We start from the raw sequence: 27,116 nt of genomic DNA on the forward strand, positions 1-27,116 counted from the left end.
ATCGACTGTGCCGCAAAAGCATGCTCAAGCGGCAGAGTCGATTTCCGCGCTTATAAACCCAGGGTCGTTACACTACTCCCTCCTTTCAAAGAGCGCGTCCTCGCGCTAGCTTGCGACTTTACGTCTTACAGGAACGCGCTCACCGGCCAAGCACACGCACTGTCGTGGATGCGAGGTCCGATCACTTCTGACACCAGTGTAATGAAACAGGCAGGGAGCAGGTCTCGAACCCTCGACCTCCTAGCCCGAGGTCCGGCGCGCTATCGACTGTGCCGCAAAAGCATGCTCAAGCGGCAGAGTCGATTTCCGCGCTTATAAACCCAGGGTCGTTACAATACTGTAGATGACTTGAATGCTACTCAGTACTTTTGTTTACACAATGGTATCCGTGGGTAAGTAGCTAGCTAGCTAGCATGTCTGGTAGACTACCGTATATCCTGATTGCTCTCTATCAATCCTCAAATATTTTATATCTCACAAAGAAACCGAGCAGTCTGGATTTAATCATTAATTTAGCTAGCAAATGAAAGTCAAAATGTATTCACTTTTTTTTATTTTTATTAACACTAGCTTTCAAGCAAATTATAATACTTTGAATATATTTACATGATTGTTCAACTCGCACATTTTTAACAGTTCAACAGACGTAAGGTAAAGCAGGCTAGTGTTATCATGTGGAATGTGGGGACACATGTTTAACATCTCTTTTTACAGTTTACACCAGCAGCAGTGTTGTCTGTCCAATATGAGTACCCATTTCAACTGAAATTGTGTTTGTCATAGACTTAACAGTTTGAATCATATTTAGGCTAGTTAATAAGAAAGATGGTTGACAGACAGGTTATTGACAGACAGGTACTTTGCCTCCTGCTGGTACAGTAGCTGTGCTGTGGGGCTGCACCAACCCATATCTGAAGAGAGGCACAGAGGGGATTGAACATGTTAAAAAGGAGAATAAGTTTAATCAGTTCCTGGCTGAGGTCAAGTTCCTGTTTTTAAACATCAAGGTAAATTTACACCTGTATTTGGAGAGAGACTAAAACAGTTTCATTTATTCTTCTACAGTGCATTCGGAAAGTATTCAGACCCCTTTACTTTGTCCACATTTTGTTACATTACAGCCTTGTTCTAAAACGGATTAAATCGTTTTTTCCCCCTCATCAGTCTACACACAATACCCAATTATGACAAAGCAAAAACACATTTGCAGGAATTTTTGATCATATATAAAAATAAAAACAACCAAAATATCGCATTTACATAAGTATTCAGACCCTTTACTCAGTACTTTGTTGAAGCACCTTTGGCAGCAATTACAGCCTTGAGTCTTATTGGGTATGAGCTACAAGCTTGGCACACCTGTATTTGGGGAGTTTCTCCAATTCTTCTCTACAGATCCTTTCAAGCTCTGTCAGGTTGGATGGGGAGCATTGCTGCATAGCTATTTTCAGGTCTCTCCAGAGATGTTAGATCGGGTTCAAGTCCGGGCTCTGGCTGGGCCACCCAAGGATATTCATAGACTTGTCCCGAAGCCACTCATGCGTTGTCTTGACTGGGTGCTTAGGGTCGTTGTCCTGTTGGAAGGTGAACCTTCGCCCCAGTCTGAGGTCTTGAGCACTCTGAAGCAGGGAGCACTCCCTCATCAAGGATCTCTCTGAACTTTGCTCCATTCATCTTTCCCCAGATCCTGACTAATCACCCAGTCCTTGCGGCTGAAATACACCCCCACAGCATGATGCTGCCACCATTATGCTTCACTGTAGGGATTGTGCCAGGTTTCCTCCAGACGTGATGCTTGGCATTCAGGTCAAAGAGTTCAATGTTGGTTTCATCAGACCAGAGAATCTTGTTTCTCATGGTCTAAGAGTCCTTTAGGTGCCTTTTGGCAAACTCCAAGCGGGCTGTCATGTGCCCTTTACTAAGGAGTGGCTTCCGTCTGGCCACTCTACTATAAAGGCCTGATTGGTGGAGTGCTGCAGAGATGGTTGTCCTTCTGGAAGGTTCTCCCATCTCCACAGAGGAACTCTGGAGCTCTGTCAGAGTGACCATCGGGTTCTTGGTCACCTCCCTGACCAAGGCCCTTCTCCCGCGATTGTTCAGTTTGGCCGGCTAAGAAGAGTCTTGGTGGTTCCAAACTTCTCCCATTTAAGAATGATGGAGGCCACTGTGTTCTTGGGGACCTTTAATGCTGCAGAAATGTTTTACTACCCTTCCCCAGATCTGTGCCTCGACACAATCCTGTCTCGGAGCTCTACGGACAATTCCTTCGACCTCATGGCTTGGTTTTTGCTCTGACATGCACTGTCTACTGTGGGACCTTATATAGACAGGTGTGTGCCTTTCCAAATCATGTTCAATCAATTGAATTTACCACAGGTGGACTCCAATCAAGTTGTAGAAACATCTCAAGGATGATCAATGGAAACAGGATTCACCTGAGCTAAAGTTTCATAGCAAAGGGTCTGAATACTTATTTAAATAAGGTATTTCTGTTTATTTATTTTGTATACATTTGCCAAAATGTCTAAAAACCTGTTTTTGCTTTGTCATTAGGGGGTATTGTGTGTAGATTGATGAGGAAATTATTTTATTTAATCCATTTAAGAATAAGGCTGTAAGGTAACAAAATGTGGAAAAAGGAACGGGTCTGAATACTTTCCGAATGCAGTGTATGTACTTGTTAATTGAAGATCTCACTTTCCATGCTTATCCTGTTCTTTGTAGCAGATGCAGCCTATAACAACATGTCCCTTTACATTTGCTGTACCTGATTGCATTCCTACTGAATCAGAGTGGATCCTTGGTGTACTACTTCACTCTTACCACCACAGGTGAGCTACATCTAACTAATATGACAAGTTGAACTACAGTATGACTGTTTTACACATCGACTGCTCATAATGTCATCCTCTAGGTTTCTTTGATCTCAAAATCACATCATTGACAGTTGTCGGGTATTTGGCATCATTAAATTGAAGACTGTTATTTTATCAAATCAATTCTCTGTAATTATTATTACGTGATTAAACTAATCATGTAAATGTAATTAACTAGGAAGTCGGGGCACCAAAGAAAATCTTCAGATTACAAAGTTATAATTTTCCTAATATAACTTTTCAGATATTTTAAAATCTGATCAATTAATCTTCTAATTAATGAATTGTTCTTTACCTCACGTTAGTCTCATTCCAAACATTGTAAGTTGTTGGTTATCTGCACGAACCCAGCCTTCACTATGAATCATCCATACATCAATTGTCTTAATGATTTATTTACTAACTAACTAAATAATCACAGAAATGCATAACAAACAAACAGTAGATATGGTTACAAGGAAATGATAGGGGATGTGCACTAGTGGGCTAAACCCAAATAGCGGCTTGGTAGACAAAGGGACTGAGAAGGGCGCGAAAGACAGAAGACACTACACAGTTGATGATTATATTGATAGAAATACTAATCCTTTGCACATGAACGCTCACTCATTCGGGAATAATTGCAATCAATATATATATTTACGCTCAGTGTGTCGTCATGATTTCTGTTGGAAAGTTCATCTGAACTTCTCTTTGCGTCCCTGGAGTCTTTCGTGGTTAGAATGGATACTTCAGAGTCCCGTTCAGAAATGCTCTTATAGAATAGATGTTTCGGCGGTTTCTCCACCGACCGTTTACACATTCTCCAAAACATGGACATAGTTCAGTTCTCAAGCTCAGTGACGTAGAAGAAGTTCCCTTGTTCTCTCTATGTGTCTCTTTCTGCTTGCTTTACTGCCTGGCCCTGAGGAGAGTCTCCTCTAGGAATTTACAACCTGAGATAACAGAGCCTGGGTGTAAGAGGGAGAGAGTGGGGGAAGGCACTCGCTATACCCAAAGAGGGCCACGTCATGAGACAGCCCTATTGATGCCAGTTACCCTGTGTTCTGGGGTGTAGGGTGAAGTTGCCCTTAGATGCTGATCTTGGGTCGCTATTGCCTTTCCCCCACTAACGGTTAGGATTGGGAAGCTGATCCTAGATCTGGGGAAACTTCATCCCAGGAGCGTGTTCTAGCTCTGCTGTAATGGTTCAGTGTTCATCTCTCCTCTTCCTCACCCTTTTCTTTCTCCTCCTCCTCCTCCTCCCCTCATACAGATCTGTCTCTGGTTGTGCCTGTGGCCAACTCCCTCTCCTTGCTGTTCATCCTGCTCACTGGGAAGCGGGGAGGAGGTGGAGGGAAATGTTGTTATAATGTCACCACTTTCCAAACATTATGACACAACATTGCTGTCGCTCTCTGGGCAGTTTGTTTAGCTTTAGTACACATTGCATTGAGAATGATTGGTTATTTTGTTGTTTTGGTCATCATATTTGTCACATGCCGTGTGTGTGTGTGTTTGTTTGTTGATGCAGGAGCTGTTGGAAGAATGGTCCTCACCATGGTAGGCATCACTCTCTGCATAGTGAGCCCCATCACTGAGCCTGAAAGCACAGTACAGCAGGATGGTACACAGGTCTCACTATAAAAATAGAAACAGTATATGTAGCAGCGCTCTATTGCATCTATCTCTATGTGTCTTGCACGACAACATCAACAAAAATAAACATAAAAAAGGACTGGACACATTTTAACAGGTTTTATCTCCTACAACCTAGTTCAAGGTATTGTTTCTAGTCTAAGTGTAACGATTGTTCTCCTCGTCTGAGGAGGAGCAGGGATCGGACCAAAACGCAGCTTGTGTGGAATACATGATGATTTACTTAAAGAAGACGAACACGAAACACACTTGATAAATTACAAAAAAACAACGTAGACCGACCTGAACATGAGAACTTACATAACACAAAGAACGCACGCACGCACGAACAGGAACAGACTAAACAAACGAAACAGTCCCGTGTGGTACGTGGTACAGACACGGAAGACAATCACCCACAAACAAACGGTGTGAACAGCCTACCTTCATATGGTTCTCAATCAGAGGAAACATCAAACACCTGTCCCTGATTGAGAACCATATAAGGCTAATTACCAATGAACCTAAACATAGAAACACATAACATAGACTGCCCACCCAGCTCACGTCCTGACCAACTAAACAAAGCTAAACAAAGGAAAATAAGGTCAGGAACGTGACACTAAGGTACTTTCCATAGGCTTAGTTATGTCATCAATAGATGTGGCTTCATACTACACAACATACTTCTTCAACTACCGTAGTGTTTAGGTTGTCCATAGGGTCCAAAACGTTTCAAAACATTTTGTAACGGAGAATGAAAACAAAATCTTCTTGTTAAACTGTTCGGGTAGTAGGCTCCCTCCCTGTTTCAAAAGGTTATATTCTTGCTGTAGATACAACCCTGACCTCTGCCCCAACCCTGACCTCTGCCCCAACCCTGACCTCTGCCCCAACCCTGACCTCTGCCACAACCCTGACCTCTGCCACAACCCTGACCTCTGCCCCAACCCTGACCTCTGCCACAACCCTGACCTCTGCCCCAACCCTGACCTCTGCCACAACCCTGACCTCTGCCACAACCCTGACCTCTGCCACAACCCTGACCTCTGCCAGCCAGGCAGTAGGGATTGGACATTGTGTGAATGAGTATGTAAATTAACTTAGCGGGAACTCAGCATGCACAGGGCTGTGGTTAATCCCATACCTTATAACTACTGTGAGTTCAATTAGGGTTCATTCCAGCCAGCTACTCTAGTCATTCTGATGCCATGCTGTGTGAATGCCCATAGAAACACTATAGAACTGCAGAAGACCACAGTCAATGTGTTGGTTTGGAAAACGGACCAACCAGAGTTCAGTTGTTTTAATCAATGCTTCTACTGTGCATCTAGATGACAAACATTACATCGTCATTTTTTAAATGTATGTAAAGAGCTTATTTTGATACGAAACTGCAAAGTGTTAGGTGCAAAGTGATATGTTGGTAGTGTATATTTTGTGGGGAAAAAACTGTATTCTGTTTACTGTTGTATTGCACGTTTTATTCAGAAATAATAGCATATGAATTGTTTGAGTCAACCAAAACGCTTGTACTGTACAACCACAGAGGACATTGCAGTTGTTTTTTGTAAGATATGAAATATTTCATATTGTATATTTCCATTAGATATTAAAGTATATTTTGATAAAACAGAATACTTTACATTCATTGTATATGTTCTATAACTGAATAATACAGAACCCTGTCCTACCTGTTCTCTTATTGTCTCAAAAATAGTTTTTCCTGTTTACAATACGTTTGCCGCTTTCCATCAAAGTAAAAGCATTGTGCGTCATTAATATTATTTTTTAAAGAAACGTTACATAGATTACCTGATTACTGTACCACAGTATTTCCTGCAAAATATGTCAATATAATAAAGAATACATTTGCATTTTGGATTCTCAGTTTACTAATGAAAACAATAGATGGTAGATTATACAAACAATGATCTTGTTACTCTCCTCCACTCTCCTCATCAACCACGGGCCCATTCTGAGAACCGGACTACTCCATTATGGTGTCTGGTGGGGGGACCGGACTGCTTCATTACGTGTTTGGCGGAGGGACCAGACTGCTTCATTAAGGTGTCCGGTGGAGGGACCGGACTGCTTCATTACTGTGTCTGGTGAGGGGACCGGACTGCTTCATTACGGTGTCTGGTGGAGGGTATGAGGACTCCCTTAAAGAAAAAAACAATCAGACAGGGAAAAAATATATTTTCTTTTAAGGATATTCTCTGGTACTTTTGTATATTTTTTAGCCAGTAGTTCTGAAAGTTGCACCCACAAGTGGTCCCCGAAAATTGCGTACTACGTCACCTGCAGATGGTGTGTGTGTGTGTCTTGCTACCTGTCACTCAAATGGGGATGGGCTGAAGCTCATTGGTTGAACCTAATTGCTAGGGTGCTGGCCCACACAGGGGTAAATGTAGGTAAAATGGTGCTGCACAGCTTCCAGAAACCTGTCGCTTTCAAACTAGGGATTTTGTGGCACATTGAGAGTAATTCTGCATGTATGAACTAAAATTGACACATCCAGACCAAAGTTGGAGGTTTAAAAAATGCTTATTAGTGGTCAAAGTACCAGAGCATGTCTTTAAACCACTCTAGGATGATCATTTAATTCTAGGGGAGCAACTTTCACTGGCAACGGTGTGCTTTAGGACCATGCGGACGCCTCCGAGCGGTCGGGTAGGCTGTTTGGAGTGTTTATCCGACTGGATAAAGAAAATAATAATAATTTGCCCCCCCCCCACTTCTAAAACCAAAGTTGCGCCCCTGTTTAAATTCACCTATTCAATCGAGCCTGATCAAATACTTGAACTGTTTCCTTGGATACCCCCGCTTTTCGGAGAACTTTGAGATGCGGAGGATGTCGATGACGAAGAAGCCCTTGAGTGTGGAGTGGTTGGCTTTGGCTCCATCTTCGGCTCCTTGAATAGGGGTGAGTGTAGAGACAGAATTCATTTCTAGACATTGAGAGTGTTCGTCTCTGTATTTATGTATTCATGCTGTACTGAATAGCAGTGTGTGTGTGTGTGTGTGTGTGTGTGTGTGTGTGTGTGTGTGTGTGTGTGTGTGTGTGTGTGTGTGTGTGTGTGTGTGTGTGTGTGTGTGTGTGTGTGTGTGTGTGTGTGTGTACCTCTGGTATATCAGTAGCAGACACACAACTCTCTAAGGCAGCGCCTTCTTGTTTGTGGACAGATGGATCTGCGGTGGAGTTTATCTCATGCTCCAGGGATGTGTTTGCCTTTGTTAGACGAAGAACATGTAAACCATGAAAATGTATCCGACATCTTCAGTGTGGTAGTGAATGACTATATCAGTGAATGAGTATATCGCACAATAACACATACCATGAGTGTACAAAACATTATGAACACCTGCTCTTTCCATGACATAAGCCGTGTTCACATTGGAAGTTTCAAATTCTATTTATTGGCATATCCGATTCGAATCTGTTATTTTTCCTGCATTCGGAACAGCCAAAAAGCACATGGATCGGATAGTTCATGCCACATTTGAAGGTGGTTTGAAGTCAGATACAAATCTGATTCCTGGCCATGTGACTTGTGTCTGAACGGTCAAATCTGATTTATTTGCTAGAAAGCTAAACAGCTAACTAGCTAGCTAGGTGACTGCTGTGGCTAGCAAGGTGACTGCTGTGGCTAGCTAGGTGACTGCTGTGGCTAGCCAAAAATTACTTGTTTTGAAAGTTGGATCTTAACGTTTGAGGCGTTATAAGTGTTCTTACACTAGGATTTTAAACATTCAAAGCAACTGGGAAACGTCCATGACAACGTTGTTATCACCTTAACTTGCTACATAAGTTCTGAGTGATAGGAAGCACGAGCACCACGACCAATCAGCCTACACCACTGCACACATACCCGTTGTTACTATGACAACAAGCGTAGCCTTGTCAGCAAATGACTGCTGTCTGAAGACACATCTGATTTGGTCACTTGCTGTTTAGACAGTCAGTAGTTCAAAACGGATTTGGAACAAAACAAAACTAATTTTAACATTAAGACCTGCGGTGTGAACAAGGCTTTAGACTGTCCAGGTGAAAGCTATGATCCCCTATTGATCCACTTCAATTAGTGTAGATGAAGGGGAGGAGACAGGTAAAATATTTTTTCCGCCTTTCGGTATGGTAGTAGGTGTCAGGCACACCGGTTTGTGTCAAGAACTGCAACGCTGCTGGCTTCTTCACGCTCAACAGTTTCCCGTGTGTATCAAGAATGGTCCACCACCAAAAGGACATCCATCCAACTTGACACAACATTGGGAAGCATTGGAATCAACATGGGCCAGCATCCCTGTGTAATGCTTTTGACACCTTGTAGAGTCCATGCCCCGACGAATTGAGGCTGTTCTGAGGGCAAAAGGGGGTGCAACTTAATATTAGGAAGATGTTCTTCATGTTTTGTACACTCGGTGTATACAGTATGATCACTGTTGTCTCTCTCTCTCTCTCTCTCTCTCTCTCTCTCTCTCTCTCTCTCTCTCTCTCTCTCTCTCTCTCTCTCTCTCTCTCTCTCTCTCTCTCTCTCTCTCTCTCTCTCTCTCTCTCTCTCTCTCTCTCTCTCTCTCTCTCTCTCTCTCATGCAAGCACGCACACACACAAACCTTTTCCTCAGTCTCTAACTACAGACAGACAGGTGAGCCCCAAAGTAGTGAAAGGTATGAGCTATTTTCATAATTGCACTGTACTTAATGAATGACAGCCTTCTGTACCTGTGGCATTTCTGTATCAAGCGTAGGGCTCCCATCGATGTCATTCTCTTTGCAGATTGAAGAGCTGGTATTTTCAGGTGAGTTCCTGTCTTTCTCAGTCAATGATTCCAACTTTGTGATTGGACGAAATTCACAATTATCTGAGTGGTTCTATCATGTAACAGCAGACTAAAATGTACATCTAACAGCAGACATCCAACAGCAGACTGAAGTGTACATCTAACAGCAGACTAAAATGTACATCCAACAGCAGACTGAAATGTACATCTAACAGCAGACTGAAATGTACAAATGTAAATGTAACAGCATATCTCAGTAGGGTAAAATGTTGAGAATGATTTGGCAAATCATGAGCGATGATCCTCGACCAGACAAACCTTGTCTGGGTGTTCTGGGTGAGGAAGGGGATCTTTTGTAGCCTTGGTCAAAATCTAGAGGAGAACAATACAAAGAAGCTCTCTTAGCTTCACACTACCAACCATACAACCTGGATAAACATGTATGATAAACAATCTGCGACTTCTACAAAACCTCATGTCACTCAAGGAATGAGACTATCCCAGACAGATACACACCTGATCTTGGCTGTTGGAATGAGGAGGATTTCTCCCAATAAGGTCCTCGTCCTCTACTGTCTCTGCCACTCTCTAAAAGATAAAGACACAACACCACAATACTACAGTTTGCTTAACTATAATCCACACGTCAACACATTACATATAACCCTCATATACATTATTTCAAGGAGAGAAATGGAAAATGGTCCCATTGCACTGGTAAGGGACTAGGGAAGAAAGAACAGTTTAAACTTGATTGTAACCCAGAAGGACATTTGGTTATAGACAGGGGTAATATGATGAAAAAACTTAGAGCACATACAAAAGAGTTAAAAAACAACAATACCCCACAAAGTACATAGAAACATAATTATATGAAGGGGTGGTGGGGGCATAATTATTATTATTATATTTATGTTTTATCCTGGGGATAAACACTCTAAACAGCCCAACCGACCGCTTGGAGGCGTCCGCATGGTCCTAAAGCACACCGTTGCCTCGTTTTGTATCACATTCCAATGATAAATATGGGGGATGACAAAAATGCTATTTCGGAATGTGGGTGGGACATGTCCCTCCCGTCCCCAGTGAAAGTTGCACCCCTGGTTATATGCAATTTCAGGCAATAGAGTACATGTCCAAATCAGGATCATTTGATTCCCTTTCCATACCAGGGCCCTGTGTTTAACCTGTTCATGGTGGTGGGTACAAAGGAGTGCTCGTATCTGTTGCTTTTTAGTCCGGGGAGTTGTATCTGGAACCTGAGGGTAGGAGCTGGATCTCAGAGTGGAGGGCTTGGTCACTGTCATGGAACGGATAGCTTTGGGTAAGAGGACAATAAAAGAGTGGAGGAGAGAGAATAGAATGAGGTGTCGGCCTACCTGGTCAACGGGAACATCTACTGCTGTGTTCTCATCCTCCAGCACCTCCTCAGCCCCCTGCACCTCCGCTCTCTTCCTCCGTACAGCTCTGAACACACTGGCCTGGGCTACAACACACACCAACATGAACATGAATGATCAATCATTGTAAATGTGCATTGACACAATCATGAATGCAATATTTCACACTATGCCAAGGGCCACACCAGACCATTTGCCAGGGGCCACACCAGACCATATGCCAGGCGCCACTGCAGCTGCAGCTACCATATGCCAGGGGCCACTGCAGCACCAGACCATATGCCAAGGGCCACACCAGACCATATGCCAGGGGCCACACCAGACAATATGCCAGGGGCAACACCAGACCATATGCCAGGGGCCACACCAGACCATATGCCAGGGGCCACACCAGACCCACAAGCTGCTTTCTTGTGGCTCCCCTTCTGGTATCTAATTCCTATTCAAATCAGGTCCTCAGTGAGAACAGCAAGCCTGACACTGGCCCCCAGGTAAATGGAGTGTGTGTCTGTGTGCTCTTACCTGGTCCAGTCCTTGGTGGAGGCCTGGGGTGGCCTCTGTTCCTCACTCGGACTTTCACTGGTTTGGCGTAGAAGATAGAGCTCTCCTCCTTCACTGGCCTCCTCTGGATGGATGGGAGAGCCGTCTCCCCCACCTCATCCCCAGTGGACTTCACCCTCCGCCCATCTGACTGGGACCACAACACCAGGGTCGTGTTCATTAGGCACCAAAGGGAAGAAAACAGACTGAAACAGGGCTGGACTACTTTATACAATAATATTTTTTTATTTTCCACTACAGTTCTTTGACAGTACCTCTGGAGAGTCCAGGAGAGCAGAGTCACTGAAGCTGTCCTCAGGGCCACTGGCTGCCTTCCTGCCCTGAGCAAGACAAAGGGAGACACGGTGTACCTTTATAACCAAGCTCAATTGTCCTACAGACCAAAATAAATATACAAAATATTAGACTATGAAGTGTTAGACATACAGTAGGTGTTAGACAGACAGTAGCTTACCTTATATCTCCTTGACAGCCTTCTATTTCCAGGGTAATTTCTGGAAAATAATGTGAAACTCATATGATATAGAAATCCATATTATATTATATCATATTTATTATATTATATTATACTCTATCATATTATATATTATATGTATAATATTATTATATCATATTATAATATATTATATCATATTATATTTATTATATTATATCATATTAAAATATATGATATCATATTATATATTTAATTATATAATGATATAATTTCATATCATATTCAATTCATTATATAATAATATATTATATCATACTATATTATATGATATCATATTATATTATATAATTTCATATCATATATTTATTATATAATATTATACTATATCATATTATATCATATCAGATGTATTATATTATATTAAAATATATCATATATTATATCATATGTTATATCATATCATACTATATTCCAATATATTATATCATATCAGATGTATTATATTATATTAAAATATATCATATATTATATCATATGTTATATCATATCATACTATATTCCAATATATTATATCATATTTATTATATTATATGATATTATATTAAAATATATGATATTATATTATATGATATTTATTTTATTATATCATATTATATTCTAATATATTATATTATATTATATTTATTATATCATATTATATCATATTACATTAAAATATATATCATATTATATTCATCCGTTATTTTACCAGATAAATTGACTGAGAACACGTTCTCATTTACAGCAACGACCTGGGGAATAGTTACAGGGGAGAGGAGGGGGGTGAATGAGCCAATTGTAAGCTGGGGATGATTAGGTGACCGTGATGGTTTGAGGGCCAGAATGGGAATTTAGCCAGGACACCGGGGTTAACACCCCTACTCTTACGATAAGTGCCATGGGATCTTTAATGACCTCAGAGAGTCAGGACACCCGTTTAACGTCCCATCCAAAAGACGGCACCCTACACAGGGCAGTGTCCCCAATCACGGCCCTGGGGCATTGGGATATTTTTTACACCAGAGGAAAGAGTGCCTCCTACTGGCCCTCCAACACCACTTCCAGCAGCATCTGGTCTCCCATCCAGGGACTGACCAGGACCAACCCTGCTTAGCTTCAGAAGCAAGCCAGCAGTGGTATGCAGGGTGGTATGCTTATATTATTTAATATTATATTATAATATATTTATTATATCATATTATATTATGATATACAGTGGGGAGAACAAGTATTTGATACACTGCCGATTTTGCAGGTTTTCCTACTTACAAAGCATGTAGAGGTCTGTAATTTTTATCATAGGTACACTTCAACTGTGAGAGACGGAATCTAAAACAAAAATCCAGAAAATCACATTGTATGATTTTTAAATAATTAATTTGCATTTTATTGCATGACATAAGTATTTGATCACCTACCAACCAGTAAGAATTCCGGCTCTCACAGACCTGTTAGTTTTTCTTTAAGAAGCCCTCCTGTTCTCCACTCATTACCTGTATTAACTGCACCTGTTTGAACTCGTTACCTGTATAAAAGACACCTGTCCACACACTCAATCAAACAGATTCCAACCTCCACAATGGCCAAGACCAGAGAGCTGTGTAAGGACATCAGGGATAAAATTGTAGACCTGCACAAGGCTGGGATAGGCTACAGGACAATAGGCAAGCAGCTTGGTGAGAAGGAAACAACTGTTGGCGCAATTATTAGAAAATGGAAGAAGTTCAAGATGACGGTCAATCACCCTCAGTCTGGGGCTCCATGCAAGATTTCACCTCGTGGGGCATCAATGATCATGAGGAAGAAGAGGGATCAGCCCAGAACTACACGGCAGGACCTGGTCAATGACCTGAAGAGAGCTGGGACCACAGTCTCAAAGAAAACCATTAGTAACACACTACGCCGTCATGGATTAAAATCCTGCAGCGCACGCAAGGTCACCCTGCTTAAGCCAGTGCATGTCCAGGCCTGTCTGAAATTTGCCAATGACCATCTGGATGATCCAGAGGAGGAATGGGAGAAGGTCATGTGGTCTGATGAGACAAAAATAGAGCTTTTTGGTCTAACTCCACTCGCCGTGTTTGGAGGAAGAAGAAGTATGAGTACAACCCCAAGAACACCATCCCAACCGTGAAGCATGGAGGTGGAAACATCATTCTTTGGGGATGCTTTTCTGCAAAGGGGACAGGACGACTGCACCGTATTGAGGGGAGGATGGATGGGGCCATGTATCGCGAGATCTTGGCCAACAACCTCCTTCCCTCAGTAAGAGCATTGAAGATGGGTCGTGGCTGGGTCTTCCAGCATGACAACGACACGAAGCACACAGCCATGGCAACTAAGGAGTGGCTCCGTAAGAAGCATCTCAAGGCCCTGGAGTGGCCTAGCCAGTCTCCAGACCTGAACCCAATAGAAAATCTTTGGAGGGAGCTGAAAGTCCGTATTGCCCAGCGACAGCCCCGAAACCTGAAGGATCTGGAGAAGATCTGTAAGGAGGAGTGGGCCAAAATCCCTGCTGCAGTGTGTGCAAACCTAGTCAAGAACTACAGGAAACGTATGATCTCTGTAATTGCAAACAAAGGTTTCTGTACCAAATATTAAGTTCTGCTTTTCTGATGTATCAAATACTTATGTCATGCAATAAAATGCAAATTAATTACTTAAAAATCATACAATGTGATTTTCTGGATTTTTGTTTTAGATTCCGTCTCTCATAGTTGAAGTGTACCTATGATAAAAATTACAGACCTCTACATGCTTTGTAAGTAGGAAAACCTGCAAAATCGGCAGTGTATCAAATACTTGTTCTCCCCACTGTATGTATTATATTATATCATATTATATTTATTTTATCATATTATATTATAATATATTTATTATATCATATTATATTTATTTTATCATATTATATTATAATATATTTATTATATTATATCATATTATATATATTTTATCATATTATATCATATTATATTAAAATATATGATATTATATTTATTATATCATATCATATTATATTTATTATATCATATCATATTATATTTATTATATCATATTATATTTATGATATTATATAATATTATTTAATATATTTATTTTACCTTTATTTTAGTAGCGAGTCCCATTGAGACCAATATATCTTTAGAATAGAATACCCACACAGTCTTACATTTGACCTTTTGGTCATTTAGCAGACACTCTTATCCAGAGCGAATACAGTTAGTGCATTGATCTTAATATAGCTAGGTGGGACAACCACATATCTCAGTCATAGTAAGAACAATTGTTCTTCACTAAAGTAGTTATCAGCAAAGTCAGAGTTTGTAAGGGGGGAGAAAAAGTCAAGTTGAGTTCACAAAAGTATTTTTTGTCTTGGCTGCTGTAGTAGTAACATAAGACAGCTGAACATTAAAGTAGCGAGCCACATGTTCACGTTGATCATGAGACTGTGGTAATGGAGATATACTAGGGGACGTTCTGGCCCTCTTGTTTTCTCCATTGTGCTGACGGACTGATCAGACACATGGGCACTTGAAACAGTTGGACACACTGGACTTGTGGTCTGCACATTCCACTGGAGGCACACATACCAGAGAGGCGCTTAAAGGCAATTGGACACTAGACATATGGTCTGACCATTCTATTACAAACATACATGTCAGACAGAGAGGCGCTTAAAGGCAATTGGACACTAGACATATGGTCTGACCATTCTATTACAAACATACATGTCAGACAGAGAGGCGCTTAAAGGCAATTGGACACACTAAGGATAGGGGAGACTAGAACAAAGAGTGCATTGATTTAGTGGTGAAGGGAAGGGGCATGGGGTCTGTTGACACACTGGGATAGAGGGTCCGGCCACCATTATAAACTGATTGAAGGCAGATGGTGGTGAATGACTTCATAGGGGACGGACAATATTATGTGGGTATAAATATAAAGGACTGGACTTCTGAGGGGGGGGGTTCCGCGGGGTGGGTTCGGCGGGGACATGCGAGTTGGCTATTGAATTGTAATAAAAAGCATGTTTGATTTTACAAGTTCTGGTAAGCGTTGTATTTGAAATGATTTTCCACGACATATTTGGCGAGCTGAGCCAGGAGGGACAGGGACTGAGGAATGGCGTTCAGGGCTGGAGATAGTTTCTTTGGACAATCTGGCAAACAAGGGTGGCCGCCCAACTAGACGGTAAGCAAGTTCTTACAATAGTTGAAATGTTTGTGTAAGATTGCTTCAGAGATACTGTCTCAGCGAGAGGAGCGCCACGTAAGTCTCTCTTTCAAATTTCCTAAAATGAAACCAGTAAATACAAAAGAACTTTTAAATTCAATGAATTTGCATGTATGTGTAATTTGGGGAATTGTATTAAATATAAATGTATGCGCATGTATAGAGACTGAGTGAATAGGTGCTGTGAACTTTGCTTGTGTTAGATGTAGAGTGAGCATGCATGCGCTCGTTCAGATCAGACCGTTCGAATGTGTAGCTTAAATGATGCGGTTGTTTGCGCATCTGGCTGAGATGGTTGGTTATAATAAGGGACAGCTCATACGGTCAAAACAGATAATGTAGGTAGAAAATCCTGTGATACCTCTTCAATAAAATTAGTAGAAGGAATGCTTGGACAGGTTACTTATGAATAACGGCTCTAAAGATAACAGAGAACTGCATAAATAAGTAGTTAGGAAGCCACGATACCGCTCTTTAAAAAAGGAACATTTTTGAAGAGGTCCGCTTGGGTGGGATATTCACGTCACGGCAGAAGGGTCTGTTGGTGAATATTTAGTAGTTAAATAAATATTTCATGGTTACCGCCCCAGAACGGGGGACTGAACGGATGAATATTTAGAAGGCAGGAAGAACGTTAGCCCGATTGTGCGGCGTTCAAATGCAAAAGAAATCCTGCGAATAAAAAACCGCTCTGTCTAGCTAACAGGGTTTTGTAATTCAGTAGGTCACGCCACAATACTACTCTAATAATAGAAGAAAAGATCAGTATTGGGGGGGTGAATAGGATATGAAGACAAGCTGATCCGATTAGACAGTAGTCTCGTCATATTGTAGAAATCTTAGCAGTCTAGGCTTATGTAGGTGGAAGTGAATTAAGTCAATAAAGACAGACTAAGTTGTTTTGAGGTAAAAACAAAGGGATTGAATGAACAGGTGAAAAATAAAAAGGATGAATGAGAATGTTGTAAGAAATGAGTGGATCTGTGTAAAAATAGAACATTAGGAAGGAAAGACAAGTTGTGTGTGTGTAGGCAGAACGTCCAGGAGAGGGAGCGCGCAGCTCTCCTGTGACAGAGTAGAGTTGATGAAGGGTGCCGTTGACTGCTATTAGGCAGAGGGAAAGAAGTTAAGAAACATCGAAGTAAAATAAGTTATAAGCAAGGATAAAAACACTGATGTGATAAAATGGTAAGAGACCGCGGTAAGAATAACTAAAAGGTGTCAAAACAAATAATAAATAAAAATACTTAAAAAGGCGTTAACCGAATAGTATAATACGAATAGGAAGTGGGTAACAAAAGAGAAAACAGAATCGCCAATAATCTGAAATTGTACTATAACGTTAAAACGAATCTAAGTTGGTTAAGATAAATAGTGGAATCCAGGACACATTAAGAATTCGCGTACGGTGAAACAAAGAAAGAGGACAAAACAGGCCGTCAGACACTCTGTGTCTACAGAAGCTACGGTCTAAAAAATAGTCTGAAGGGCAGAGAGGGGTATAAAAAATACTGAGGCTTGACTCACTAGTAAATTGACCATAGGATCAAACAATAAGAATATAGAGAAGAGATAAGAAAGTATAGACAAAATAAATAAATAAAGGTAAAAGTAAGACGTTAGATAGAGATCTTAACGGAGCGGGCAGTGGACCTGTGTGGCTCAGTTGGTAGAGCATGGTGCTTGCAACGCCTGGGTTGAGGGTTCAATTCCCACGGGGAGACCAGGATGAATATGTATGAACTTTCCAATTTGTAAGTCGCTCTGGATAAGAGAGTCTGCTAAATGACTTAAATGTAATGTAAATGTAATCATAAAATTGATTAGAGCTATAAGAATAGCATAAACCTAACGGATAAAATGAATTAATAATGATATATGTAAAGGGAAAAACACAGTGATATTTGAAGTACTGTACTAGAATAAGACATTAAGTCATCTGTAGTATTTCGAAATAATGTCTGTACTATAAAGAGTAGGCTTTGATAAGAGAAATTAAGTGATGTGACAAATGAATTATTAATTGGAAAGGAGATTAGCTCTACCTCGGAAAAATAATAAATAAAAGGTGTATGGGAGTATTTAGGAAAAATAAATGAATAAATAGTGGCATGAAAACAAAAATGATTGTTTCTCCCTAGCATAGAGGGATTTAAAAAGCCATGGAGTCACTGAAAGACGCGCACATTAGTTCTACCGAATTCGGATTGAATATGAAAAAACTGGATAATGGGGGTCGCCATTACCCGGTAACATTCTATCATCAGAAAATACATTACTATAAAAGACAAATGTGGTTCCACTCGTCCTCGCAGACGTGCGGGTGATTAGTAGAACTATTGACAATATCTAAAAACAAATAAGAAAATAGCTCCCTGTTTTGAATATGGATATAGCGGGTTATGGGGAAAATTAGTGTAAGGTGACACTAGAACTTAGTGCGGTAGCAGGAAATGCCGATATACGAGAGTTTATTTCCTTGTCAAAATAACAAACAACTAATCGGTTTGAGGTTAGTGTGAATGGAATTTTTACTTGGCGGTGTATTGTCTCTGAGCGAACAATGAGTGGTTCATAGAGATTACAGTTTATATGTGGTCAAAAAGAAGTATTAGATCACGTTTGACTTGACATATAGTAGAGTACAGATGGAATTTTAATTGTTAGACATTCTATACCGTCATTCTCTGAAAAATGTTAAGACGTTTATGGAATAAAAACTATTTGCAGATTAAAAGCTGACGTTGTGAAATTAACGATATGTATACTTTCTTTTCCAGGAAAAAAAAAGGGTTTAATCTTCTCTGGTCAAAATATCATTGGAGTCTGCATTACTGTGGAAAGCAGTTAATTAAAGTCAGACGCTTTAAAAATAAAAATATCTGGATAAGGCTAATAAATAGAGTTCTGGATAAGTGAGTCCAGTCCCTGTGTGCTATTGGCTATGGTTTACTAGTAAGTTCACCATGTACTGGGAATGAATATACATTAGTAGATTTATTGGAAGGGCTTTTTCCACTTCAGTTTCTATTTGGGTATGCAGAATGATGGAATTATTTTTTGAAAAATGTATTTAAGTTGTTCCTAAAGAAAGGGGAGTGGAAACATTTTAATGGTGTCAAAATGCCCTGATTCCTAAGAATTTCCTGTGAAAGACTGATCACCTTTTACTGGAAATTGTTGGAACAGGTGGGATTTAATTTTTAAATGATTAAAAGACACAAGACTCTATTCAAAATGTATAATTACTTTGAAAATCTATTATGTCCCTGGGAAAATTATGAAGAGTTGTACCCTTAAATTGAATAAGTTATTCGGAATAGGTTTATTTTTGTTTTTTTGATATAACATGTGTTCATAGGTAAAATTATCAGTTCCTTGGGGTTATGGTCTTTGGGTAAATACACAAATGTGCTTTGTTCATTCTGCATATAAAAAGTGATGTAAGTTACTCCAAAGGGTTTATTGGAGTGTGGGTTTCTGTGTGGGTTTTGTTGATAAATACATCATCTGTAATTCATCTGAGAGATCACCAGTAGAATAAGGGAGTTGTCATAAAAGGTGACGTCAGAATGCTTTAAGGCATGGGAGAGAATATCACCACAAGTGGGTGTGGAGCTCATACCCACCCTAATCGACTGAATAGTGAGGGACAACTGTGTCTGATGACCTGTGAACTGTATCAAATAATAGACATGTTGAAATGATATGGGCCAGGGTGAATTATGAATTAAAGGAATTGGGGTATTGAACTTTTATTACCAGGCCACTCATGAGAGAAAAACTGAGACAAAAGGGCTATTGGGAAAATAGATAATACTGGTAATAAAAGTGTTTAGTATAAATGTTAATTATTAAAGGGATGATGTGTATTGAATTGATAAGGTCATATTTGAGTTAAAGTAAACACTAAGGATTGTTATCCTGAATATTGGGTTGGAAAATGTATTAAAAAAATAAATAAATAACTGTTTAGTTATTTAGATATAGCACTGTTTAAATTTAATAGGCCTAGGGCCGCTCTGGAATCTAATCCTGGGACAAGGAGGTTGACAAAACTTCCAGAATATTTGATTAGAGGTTTTTTGTTTCTTTTGTTTTATAATGTCATTGGAATTGTAATGATAAATTGTATTGTTTGATTGAATAAAAAGGTAGTCTGTTGTGCGATGATACCCAAGAATGTAGAAGAAAGAGACCAATAATAACATGGGCATAGAATGACACGGATGGACGTTTTCTCCAGGTTTAATTACATTACAAATAGTGGTAATTTATTGCAAATGTGTAATTATTATAAAAAAATAAAAATAAAATCTTCTCTTTTTCTCGTTTGGTCAATTTCTTTTTGTTTTGAGGAACATAAGGTTGTGTATATGTTCCTGAGGTGGGACTGATACTGATATAAATGATATATAAATTGACTTAAGGATGTTTTAAGTATGTATCAAACAATGGCAGTTATGGGTTAGGGGACTCATAAAAGAAGGTAATGGTAGTGAAGGGGTGTTATTTCTAGAAACTATGTATAAAAATAGAGATAATTCACAGAAAAGGAAAGACAGCTGGCTGTGTAAAATATAGGGACAATTCAAAAGTTAATAGAACAATTCACATATCTAAAGATATGGTAAAAAGAATAAGTGGTGGCATTTTGAACATTAGAGCAAAAGTTTAAGAAACTTATGACTTAGTTTTGTTAGGATTGGATATTAATCCAACTGGAAGACGCTTGAATGATTATATGTTATTTTACAGCAGTTGCTGTAGGGACAATCATTTGACTATCATTATGAATATTTCTGTGGCAGGAGGCCAGGTATTTGAGGCAGAATGTTTACATAGGGCTGTTATTAAAAATTAAGATTTAGTGATCTTGCTATAAGAAGGAAGTCTGTTGTCAGGGAATAACCCATGTGTTAGTGTGTATGTTCTCAGGAAGAAAAAAAAAACAGCCAGAAATGGAAGGGCTTGGGCTGCATTCTGGAGACTGAGTGTACATCAAGATACACCAGGCTGGTGGTATACTTCTTACAACACTGCAGTGGTAAAGTTCTTCATGTTTCTCTTTGGTGGGTGCATAAGTCTCACGAGAAGTGAGGTCCAGCTGAATAATGGGTGAGCTTGAAAACACCATGACAGAGGACGTGGAATCAGAGAGAGAGAGAGAGAGAGATTAGATTCCACTATAGACATACTGGGTTGAGTTTGGGGGCTACTTTAGACATACTGGGTTGAGTTTGGAGGTTACTTGTTTCATTTTTTAATACATCATGTGAAAAAGAATAGATGTTAGGATATTATACTCTAAACAAACATGTTAAAGGGATTGATATGAAAGCATAAACAGTGTTGAATTAATTCAAGAAGAGATAATGTTAATTGTAGGTTATGCACATGATTATCAGTTAAAATGGAGCAGATGGGAAACTAAGTAAAAATTGACATGATTTGGGAACACCTCTCAGAACCTGGGGCCGAAAGGGGAAGACTGGGTGGAAGCATGAGGAAGCTTTTTAGGGCTTTTATTTTTGTGGAGTCCAGCAGAAAAGTATCCTGGAGGCATAGAGTCAGGTAAAGAGAGAGTGGGAATTGTCATGGTCTCAGATTTCAGTTTGCATGAATATATTTATGCATAACACATAACATTGTCAATGCTGTTATGTTTTGTCTGTTGTTTTCCAAGTCTTATGTTTAGGAAAACAGAAGGAGAGGGGTTCGCCAGCTTCAGCTGGAATGTCAGTTTGTTGTGTGATGAGTGATGGAAGTAAGAGGATGTATGGTGTAATCATAGAACAGAGGCCATAAGTCTCTAAGTATGAATGCCTCACAGAAAGAAGGCAGAAACCTGAACCAGGACGAGAGGTTCCGCGTCTGATGATCCAAGGGGACCAGAAGGACCTCTTCCAGTGATACCAGGAGATCTAGTCCACGTTCGAGTGTTCCGGAGGAAGTGGGATCAACCAAGAAGAGAAGGACCCTATGAGGTGGCCAAAGCAACAAGAACGGCCGTCAAAGTGAAAGGAAGCCAGACGTGGTACCATCTGAACCACTGCAGCTGAGTCCCAACAGAGAGAAGGATACAACCACATAGAGATGAGGACACAGAGGATGCTGATTCACCAGGAGGGAGCCCGGAGGGAGCAGGAGCAGCGGAAACGATTGAGACGCCAGGGAGGAGCCAAGAAAACAGCAAATGAAGTGAAAGCCAAAATACGACAAGTGCACTGACTAATGCACTCATAAGAGGAGGAGAGGCCTCACAAGGAACAGAATGAGAAGATCTTTTCCCTAAAAATTGAAACCATCCAGATGGAAGTTAAGTCCGGCCTGAGGAGGGAGCCTCAGGTGAAGAAAGAGGAGGAAAAGTCCCGCAAGCTGAAGAAAATGGGGATTTCCCCACAATTGACTTTCAAACTTTTGAATGGTCTCCTTTACAGACAATTGATGTTGGAACAACAAAAGAATAATGACATTGACATAACAGAAGTAACAGTGAATGCTAGTATAGAAACAACAGACTAATGCACAATCAAGATGTATGGTGGAAGCTGGAAGAGTAGAAAGGAATCAGCCGAACAATCCAAAAAGACTGACAAGGTTTGAATCTCTGTTCCACCTCAACTTATAACAGAAGCTGGAGAACTGAAGTCTATCTCAATCATAAGGATCAAACCCTTACCGGAGATGGCACTCTGTGGATGGACACATCACCAAACAAAGGGACAAGTCGTTTGGGATCCGAAAGGATGTGACCTGACATTAATCAAAGAAAAAGACGAGAGGGTGCTCCTCATGAATCAGATTGAACCAGTTGAAGGTGAAGAATTAATAGTTGAAATAACAAGAACAACAGTGACCGAAGGGAGTAGCACCATGGTCATTAAGATTGATCCTACCCCTGCACCTGAACAGGAAGAGCCTGTGACAACAACAAGGGTGGCGGCTGCTGTGACGACCACAGTAGCTACCACTGAGATGACATCGACCTCCCTTACCAAGCAGATCACTGTACCCACAAAGCAACCTGAGACATCAGAGTCAGGAGAGTTTTTTACTGACATTTGGAACTTTCTGATGAACTCTAATGATCTACCTCAAGATAAGAACATTGAAAAAGCGACAGAATTAGATATATTAGAACCACTCAAGGACAGCACACGAGAAGAAGTAGTGAAGAACGAGTGGTACAAATGGGCTAAGTATATGGCAAACAAACACAGAATGGACAATTGTATTTTGTGTAGAAAATCACATTTGTCTGATCTTTTAATAGTTTCTGAACTGTCATCATTTAAAAACTGTGTAAGTTGGAAAAAGGACCATTGTACCAATAGAAAGTATTCTATTCCCTTGTGTGACATAGAATATAGGATTGCTCTGGGTAAGCACTAGGGGTAAAACTATGTTGAATAAGACCATGTTGGGAGACAATGATTGTGATGCCTATAACATTAGAACTGAATTAACTGTACCTCAATTAGACAGAGGTACCGTGATTGAAGGAAAATATGAATGTTTTTACAGACACCACACCGAAGGAATTGATGTAGGAAACACCACAGTAGAAGTGATACTATTTGGGTGTTAGAGAATGTGGGAGTTCGTAAAAGTAATGATAAAGGGTTGATTATGAATAGAAAAGGGTTGTGTGGTCACATAACTCAGGTTGCACCGTCTCTCACTATGCTAAAGAATCAAGATAGAGGTATTGCGGATAATTTCTGGATGTGTGGAAAAAACAAATTGTTGAATGTATTGCCTAATGAATGGATTGGTCTTTGTGTCTTAGTAAGAGCAATTCAACAGGTTACCATTATTAAATCACCCCACGATGACTATGTTAATTCTAGAGTTAAAAGGAAGTATGAGGAAGACCCTGAGGTATACCTTGATGCAATTGGCCAGCCTAGAGGTGTACCTCGAGAGTTCAAGGTAAGAGATGAAGTTAAATCAGGATTTGAATCTATGTTTTTGTGGATAACACCAAATAAAAATTTAGAGTGGATTAATTATATATATTATAACCAACAGATGTTCATTAACTATACTGATTCGGCTCCAACGGCGTTGGGGGAACAGGTACAGGCTACCAGTAAAATGACTTGGCGAAATAGACAGGCTCTCCATTGGCTCTTAGCGGAGAAGGGTGGAGTTTGTGTCATGTTTGGGGATGACTGTTGCACCTTTATTCCCAATATTGCTATGGACAAACTCAAAGGATTATGAGCAGAAGTAAAGGCTAATACTGGTTTAGACTCCCTTGTATGGGATTGGTTAGACCTAGCGTTAGGAAAGTGGGGAGCCATGTTTGCTAGGATGGCCATCGTGTTGGAAGGAGGGTTATTGACTCTGGGTATTGCAGTTTGTTGTGTTATACCCCTGGTAAAGTTAAATTGTGGTTCAGACAATAGTTAAACAGATGTCTGTAATGAGAGATGACTCTCCTGTGGTGATTGATCTTGTACCGGGAAGCCCAGGCAATTATACCAATAAGTATGGAAAGCCTTGCAATGCGGTTGGAGGACCTCTTGACTGCCCCTTTGGTAACCCTAACTGTCTCTATGAAGTGATTGGGGGGTTGGTCATGCGTGTCACGATTTTCGTAAGGATGATTTCCATGTATATGTTCAATTACCCAGTTCAGATATATGTTTACTTATACATGTCCACAAAAAGTGTCATTTGCGTCACTATTGCAAGTGGTGTACAAAAATTCATGAGGATGGTCATACCCATCACCCAGAACCTTTTTTCTGTGCCAAGTGTTAAAGAGGAGATTGTCTTATTTGTAAGGATGAGGACTGTGCTCCTAGATAATGGGGTTTTAGCATTTTTTATTTGGCCTGATGCTTTGTGTTCTTTGTATGTTTCTTTGAATTTTTTTGATATATATCGATGAACATATATATTTTATTTTAATTAAAGTTAGTTTTGCCTTCTAAAAATAGGATCATTTTACAAAAACATGTTAGGTGACAGAGGGTATTCCGGTTACAAGTGTCTATGGACCATGTATTAAATCATCTAACAAAGGTTGGTAGGTGTCTGCACGGGGGGATAATGTTGAAATGTTTTGTCTAGTTAGGTTTTCTTTCATGTTTCTAATTAGATCTTTTACTCTTATGAAAATTGGAGATGTTTGGTCTAGTTAGGTTTTCTTTAATGTTTCTGATTGGATCTTTTACTCTTATTTCACATTGGAGATGTTTGGTCTAGTTGGTTTATCTGCTTCACTTTGTTTTTATTTTTTGTATTTTCTTGTTTATCATAGGTCTTTTCATTTACTATCCCAAAGTCTTATTTGTATCATTTATGTGGCTTAATAGCCCCAGAGGGGGGATTGTAGTAGTAACATAAGACAGCTGAACATTAAAGTAGCGAGCCACATGTTCACGTTGATCATGAGACTGTGGTAATGGAGATATACTAGGGGACGTTCTGGCCCTCTTGTTTTCTCCATTGTGCTGACGGACTGATCAGACACATGGGCACTTGAAACAGTTGGACACACTGGACTTGTGGTCTGCACATTCCACTGGAGGCACACATACCAGAGAGGCGCTTAAAGGCAATTGGACACTAGACATATGGTCTGACCATTCTATTACAAACATACATGTCAGACAGAGAGGCGCTTAAAGGCAATTGGACACTAGACATATGGTCTGACCATTCTATTACAAACATACATGTCAGACAGAGAGGCGCTTAAAGGCAATTGGACACACTAAGGATAGGGGAGACTAGAACAAAGAGTGCATTGATTTAGTGGTGAAGGGAAGGGGCATGGGGTCTGTTGACACACTGGGATAGAGGGTCCGGCCACCATTATAAACTGATTGAAGGCAGATGGGGGTGAATGACTTCATAGGGGACGGACAATATTATGTGGGTATAAATATAAAGGACTGGACTTCTGAGGGGGGGGGGTTCCGCGGGGTGGGTTCGGCGGGGACATGCGAGTTGGCTATTGAATTGTAATAAAAAGCATGTTTGATTTTACAAGTTCTGGTAAGCGTTGTATTTGAAATGATTTTCCACGACACTGCCTAAATGCTGCTTGTTCTATTTTCATATTATCTAACAATCTCTGTACTATGATAATTCCATCCATACCTCTCAGAGGCTTTAGGAACCAACAGCTCCACGTAGGGAAGCTTCTTGAACCTCTCTGCTCCCACTGCCACGTAGAACTGGCCACTCACCAGCTCGTCTGCACTGGACACAGTTACACCCTCTAGAGTGCACAACCTGAGGGGTCACAGGGTCAGGGGTCACTAATGGGGTCAGAGAGACTGTCATCTGTGTACCTGAGGGGTCGTTGGGCTGCCATTAATAGGTCAAACATGCTGTGTGAAGGTGTGTGTGTGTGTGTGTGTCTGTGTCAGTGTGCGTATGTACAGTATATATGCATGTGTGAGGGTGTGTGTGTGTACGTATCTGACCTGCGCACTGCTCCAGTGCGTAAACTGGCCTTCTCTGTGACTAGACCGAGGATCTGATCCAGGTCGTGCTGCCAGGTCCTGGGAATTATGAAACGGAATGGCGAGCAGCGAAGATCTTCGTTGCGGAAAACACTGTAATGGAACACGCAAATAAGTAGTGTGTTTCTATGTGTGTAGTATTTGAGAATGGGAGTGTGTTAACAGGGAAACTTACTGTATGATACAGGGTAGAGGAATATACTTTCTCCATTTTGCTGACACATTCGGTCTGTGAAGTAATCTTGCCTAGGAAAGAAAGACAGGACATTACAAAAGAATACTGCACTGTAGTTTTAGATAGATTTGTCGGTCAAAATCAAATACAAGAAAGAAATAACACTTCCTCTGATCAGTGAATGCCAAATTAAACCATGTGATGAAACATTGATATCAAGTGTGCCATTTGATATAATTTACTAAAACAAAATAAAATTCCAATTGTATTAATTTCGGAACAGAACATCCACAGACATTTCACAATAAGCGGTTATAATCTATTATTATTACTATTATTATTATTATTATTATAGCTTGTCAGTCAGAGGGCTGTGTCCATGGCAACACACATCATCATCTTGGCTAAAAACATACTGTATCTACATAACACATCTACAAAGACAGACTGAGTGCTCCACTTCATTGAATACATAAACCATATATAGCCACTCTGTCCACAAAACTTC

At 40.3% G+C, this 27,116-nt stretch overlaps 2 protein-coding genes across 3 annotated transcripts in view; one reads left to right on the forward strand and one right to left on the reverse strand.

Annotated features, from left to right (window-relative positions):
- Positions 1 to 229: 229 nt before the first annotated feature.
- On the forward strand, positions 230 to 4,386 carry LOC139553893 (transmembrane protein 234-like). Its single transcript, XM_071366652.1, has 4 exons — positions 230 to 392; positions 880 to 1,006; positions 2,764 to 2,831; positions 4,132 to 4,386. The coding sequence occupies exons 1-4, from the start codon at positions 353 to 355 to the stop codon at positions 4,251 to 4,253; spliced, it is 357 nt and encodes a 118-aa protein (XP_071222753.1). The 5' UTR covers positions 230 to 352; the 3' UTR covers positions 4,254 to 4,386.
- Positions 4,387 to 5,955: 1,569 nt separating this feature from the next.
- The window catches only part of LOC139553892 (doublecortin domain-containing protein 2B-like), a 28,325-nt gene continuing 7,164 nt past the window's right edge, over positions 5,956 to 27,116 (reverse strand). Inside the window, exons 3-15 of one of the 2 annotated variants that reach the window (XM_071366650.1) lie at positions 26,609 to 26,679; positions 26,395 to 26,526; positions 26,066 to 26,200; positions 11,693 to 11,732; positions 11,493 to 11,558; positions 11,200 to 11,368; positions 10,657 to 10,763; positions 9,794 to 9,865; positions 9,596 to 9,649; positions 9,219 to 9,329; positions 7,621 to 7,728; positions 7,271 to 7,411; positions 5,956 to 6,658 (exon numbers count right to left, since the gene is read on the reverse strand). In XM_071366650.1, coding sequence (XP_071222751.1) covers positions 7,289 to 7,411; positions 7,621 to 7,728; positions 9,219 to 9,329; positions 9,596 to 9,649; positions 9,794 to 9,865; positions 10,657 to 10,763; positions 11,200 to 11,368; positions 11,493 to 11,558; positions 11,693 to 11,732; positions 26,066 to 26,200; positions 26,395 to 26,526; positions 26,609 to 26,679 — 1,188 coding nt within the window. In that variant the 3' untranslated portion in view covers positions 5,956 to 6,658; positions 7,271 to 7,288. The remainder of the gene's footprint in view (positions 6,659 to 7,270; positions 7,412 to 7,620; positions 7,729 to 9,218; positions 9,330 to 9,595; positions 9,650 to 9,793; positions 9,866 to 10,656; positions 10,764 to 11,199; positions 11,369 to 11,492; positions 11,559 to 11,692; positions 11,733 to 26,065; positions 26,201 to 26,394; positions 26,527 to 26,608; positions 26,680 to 27,116) is intronic. The other variant, XM_071366651.1, reaches the window with a different exon arrangement.

The sequence above is a fragment of the Salvelinus alpinus genome, chromosome 25 (genome assembly GCF_045679555.1).
Source record: "Salvelinus alpinus chromosome 25, SLU_Salpinus.1, whole genome shotgun sequence".
Taxonomy (NCBI): Eukaryota; Metazoa; Chordata; class Actinopteri; order Salmoniformes; family Salmonidae; genus Salvelinus; species Salvelinus alpinus.

Coding starts and splice junctions, on each gene's coding strand:
- LOC139553893 (XM_071366652.1), top strand. CDS start 353: ATGCTACTCAGTACTTTTGTTTACACAATGGTATCCGTGG. Junction 1,007..2,763: donor TTCCTGTTTTTAAACATCAA/GGTAAATTTACA, acceptor TTTACATTTGCT/GTACCTGATTGCATTCCTAC. Junction 2,832..4,131: donor CTTCACTCTTACCACCACAG/GTGAGCTACATC, acceptor CCCCTCATACAG/ATCTGTCTCTGGTTGTGCCT.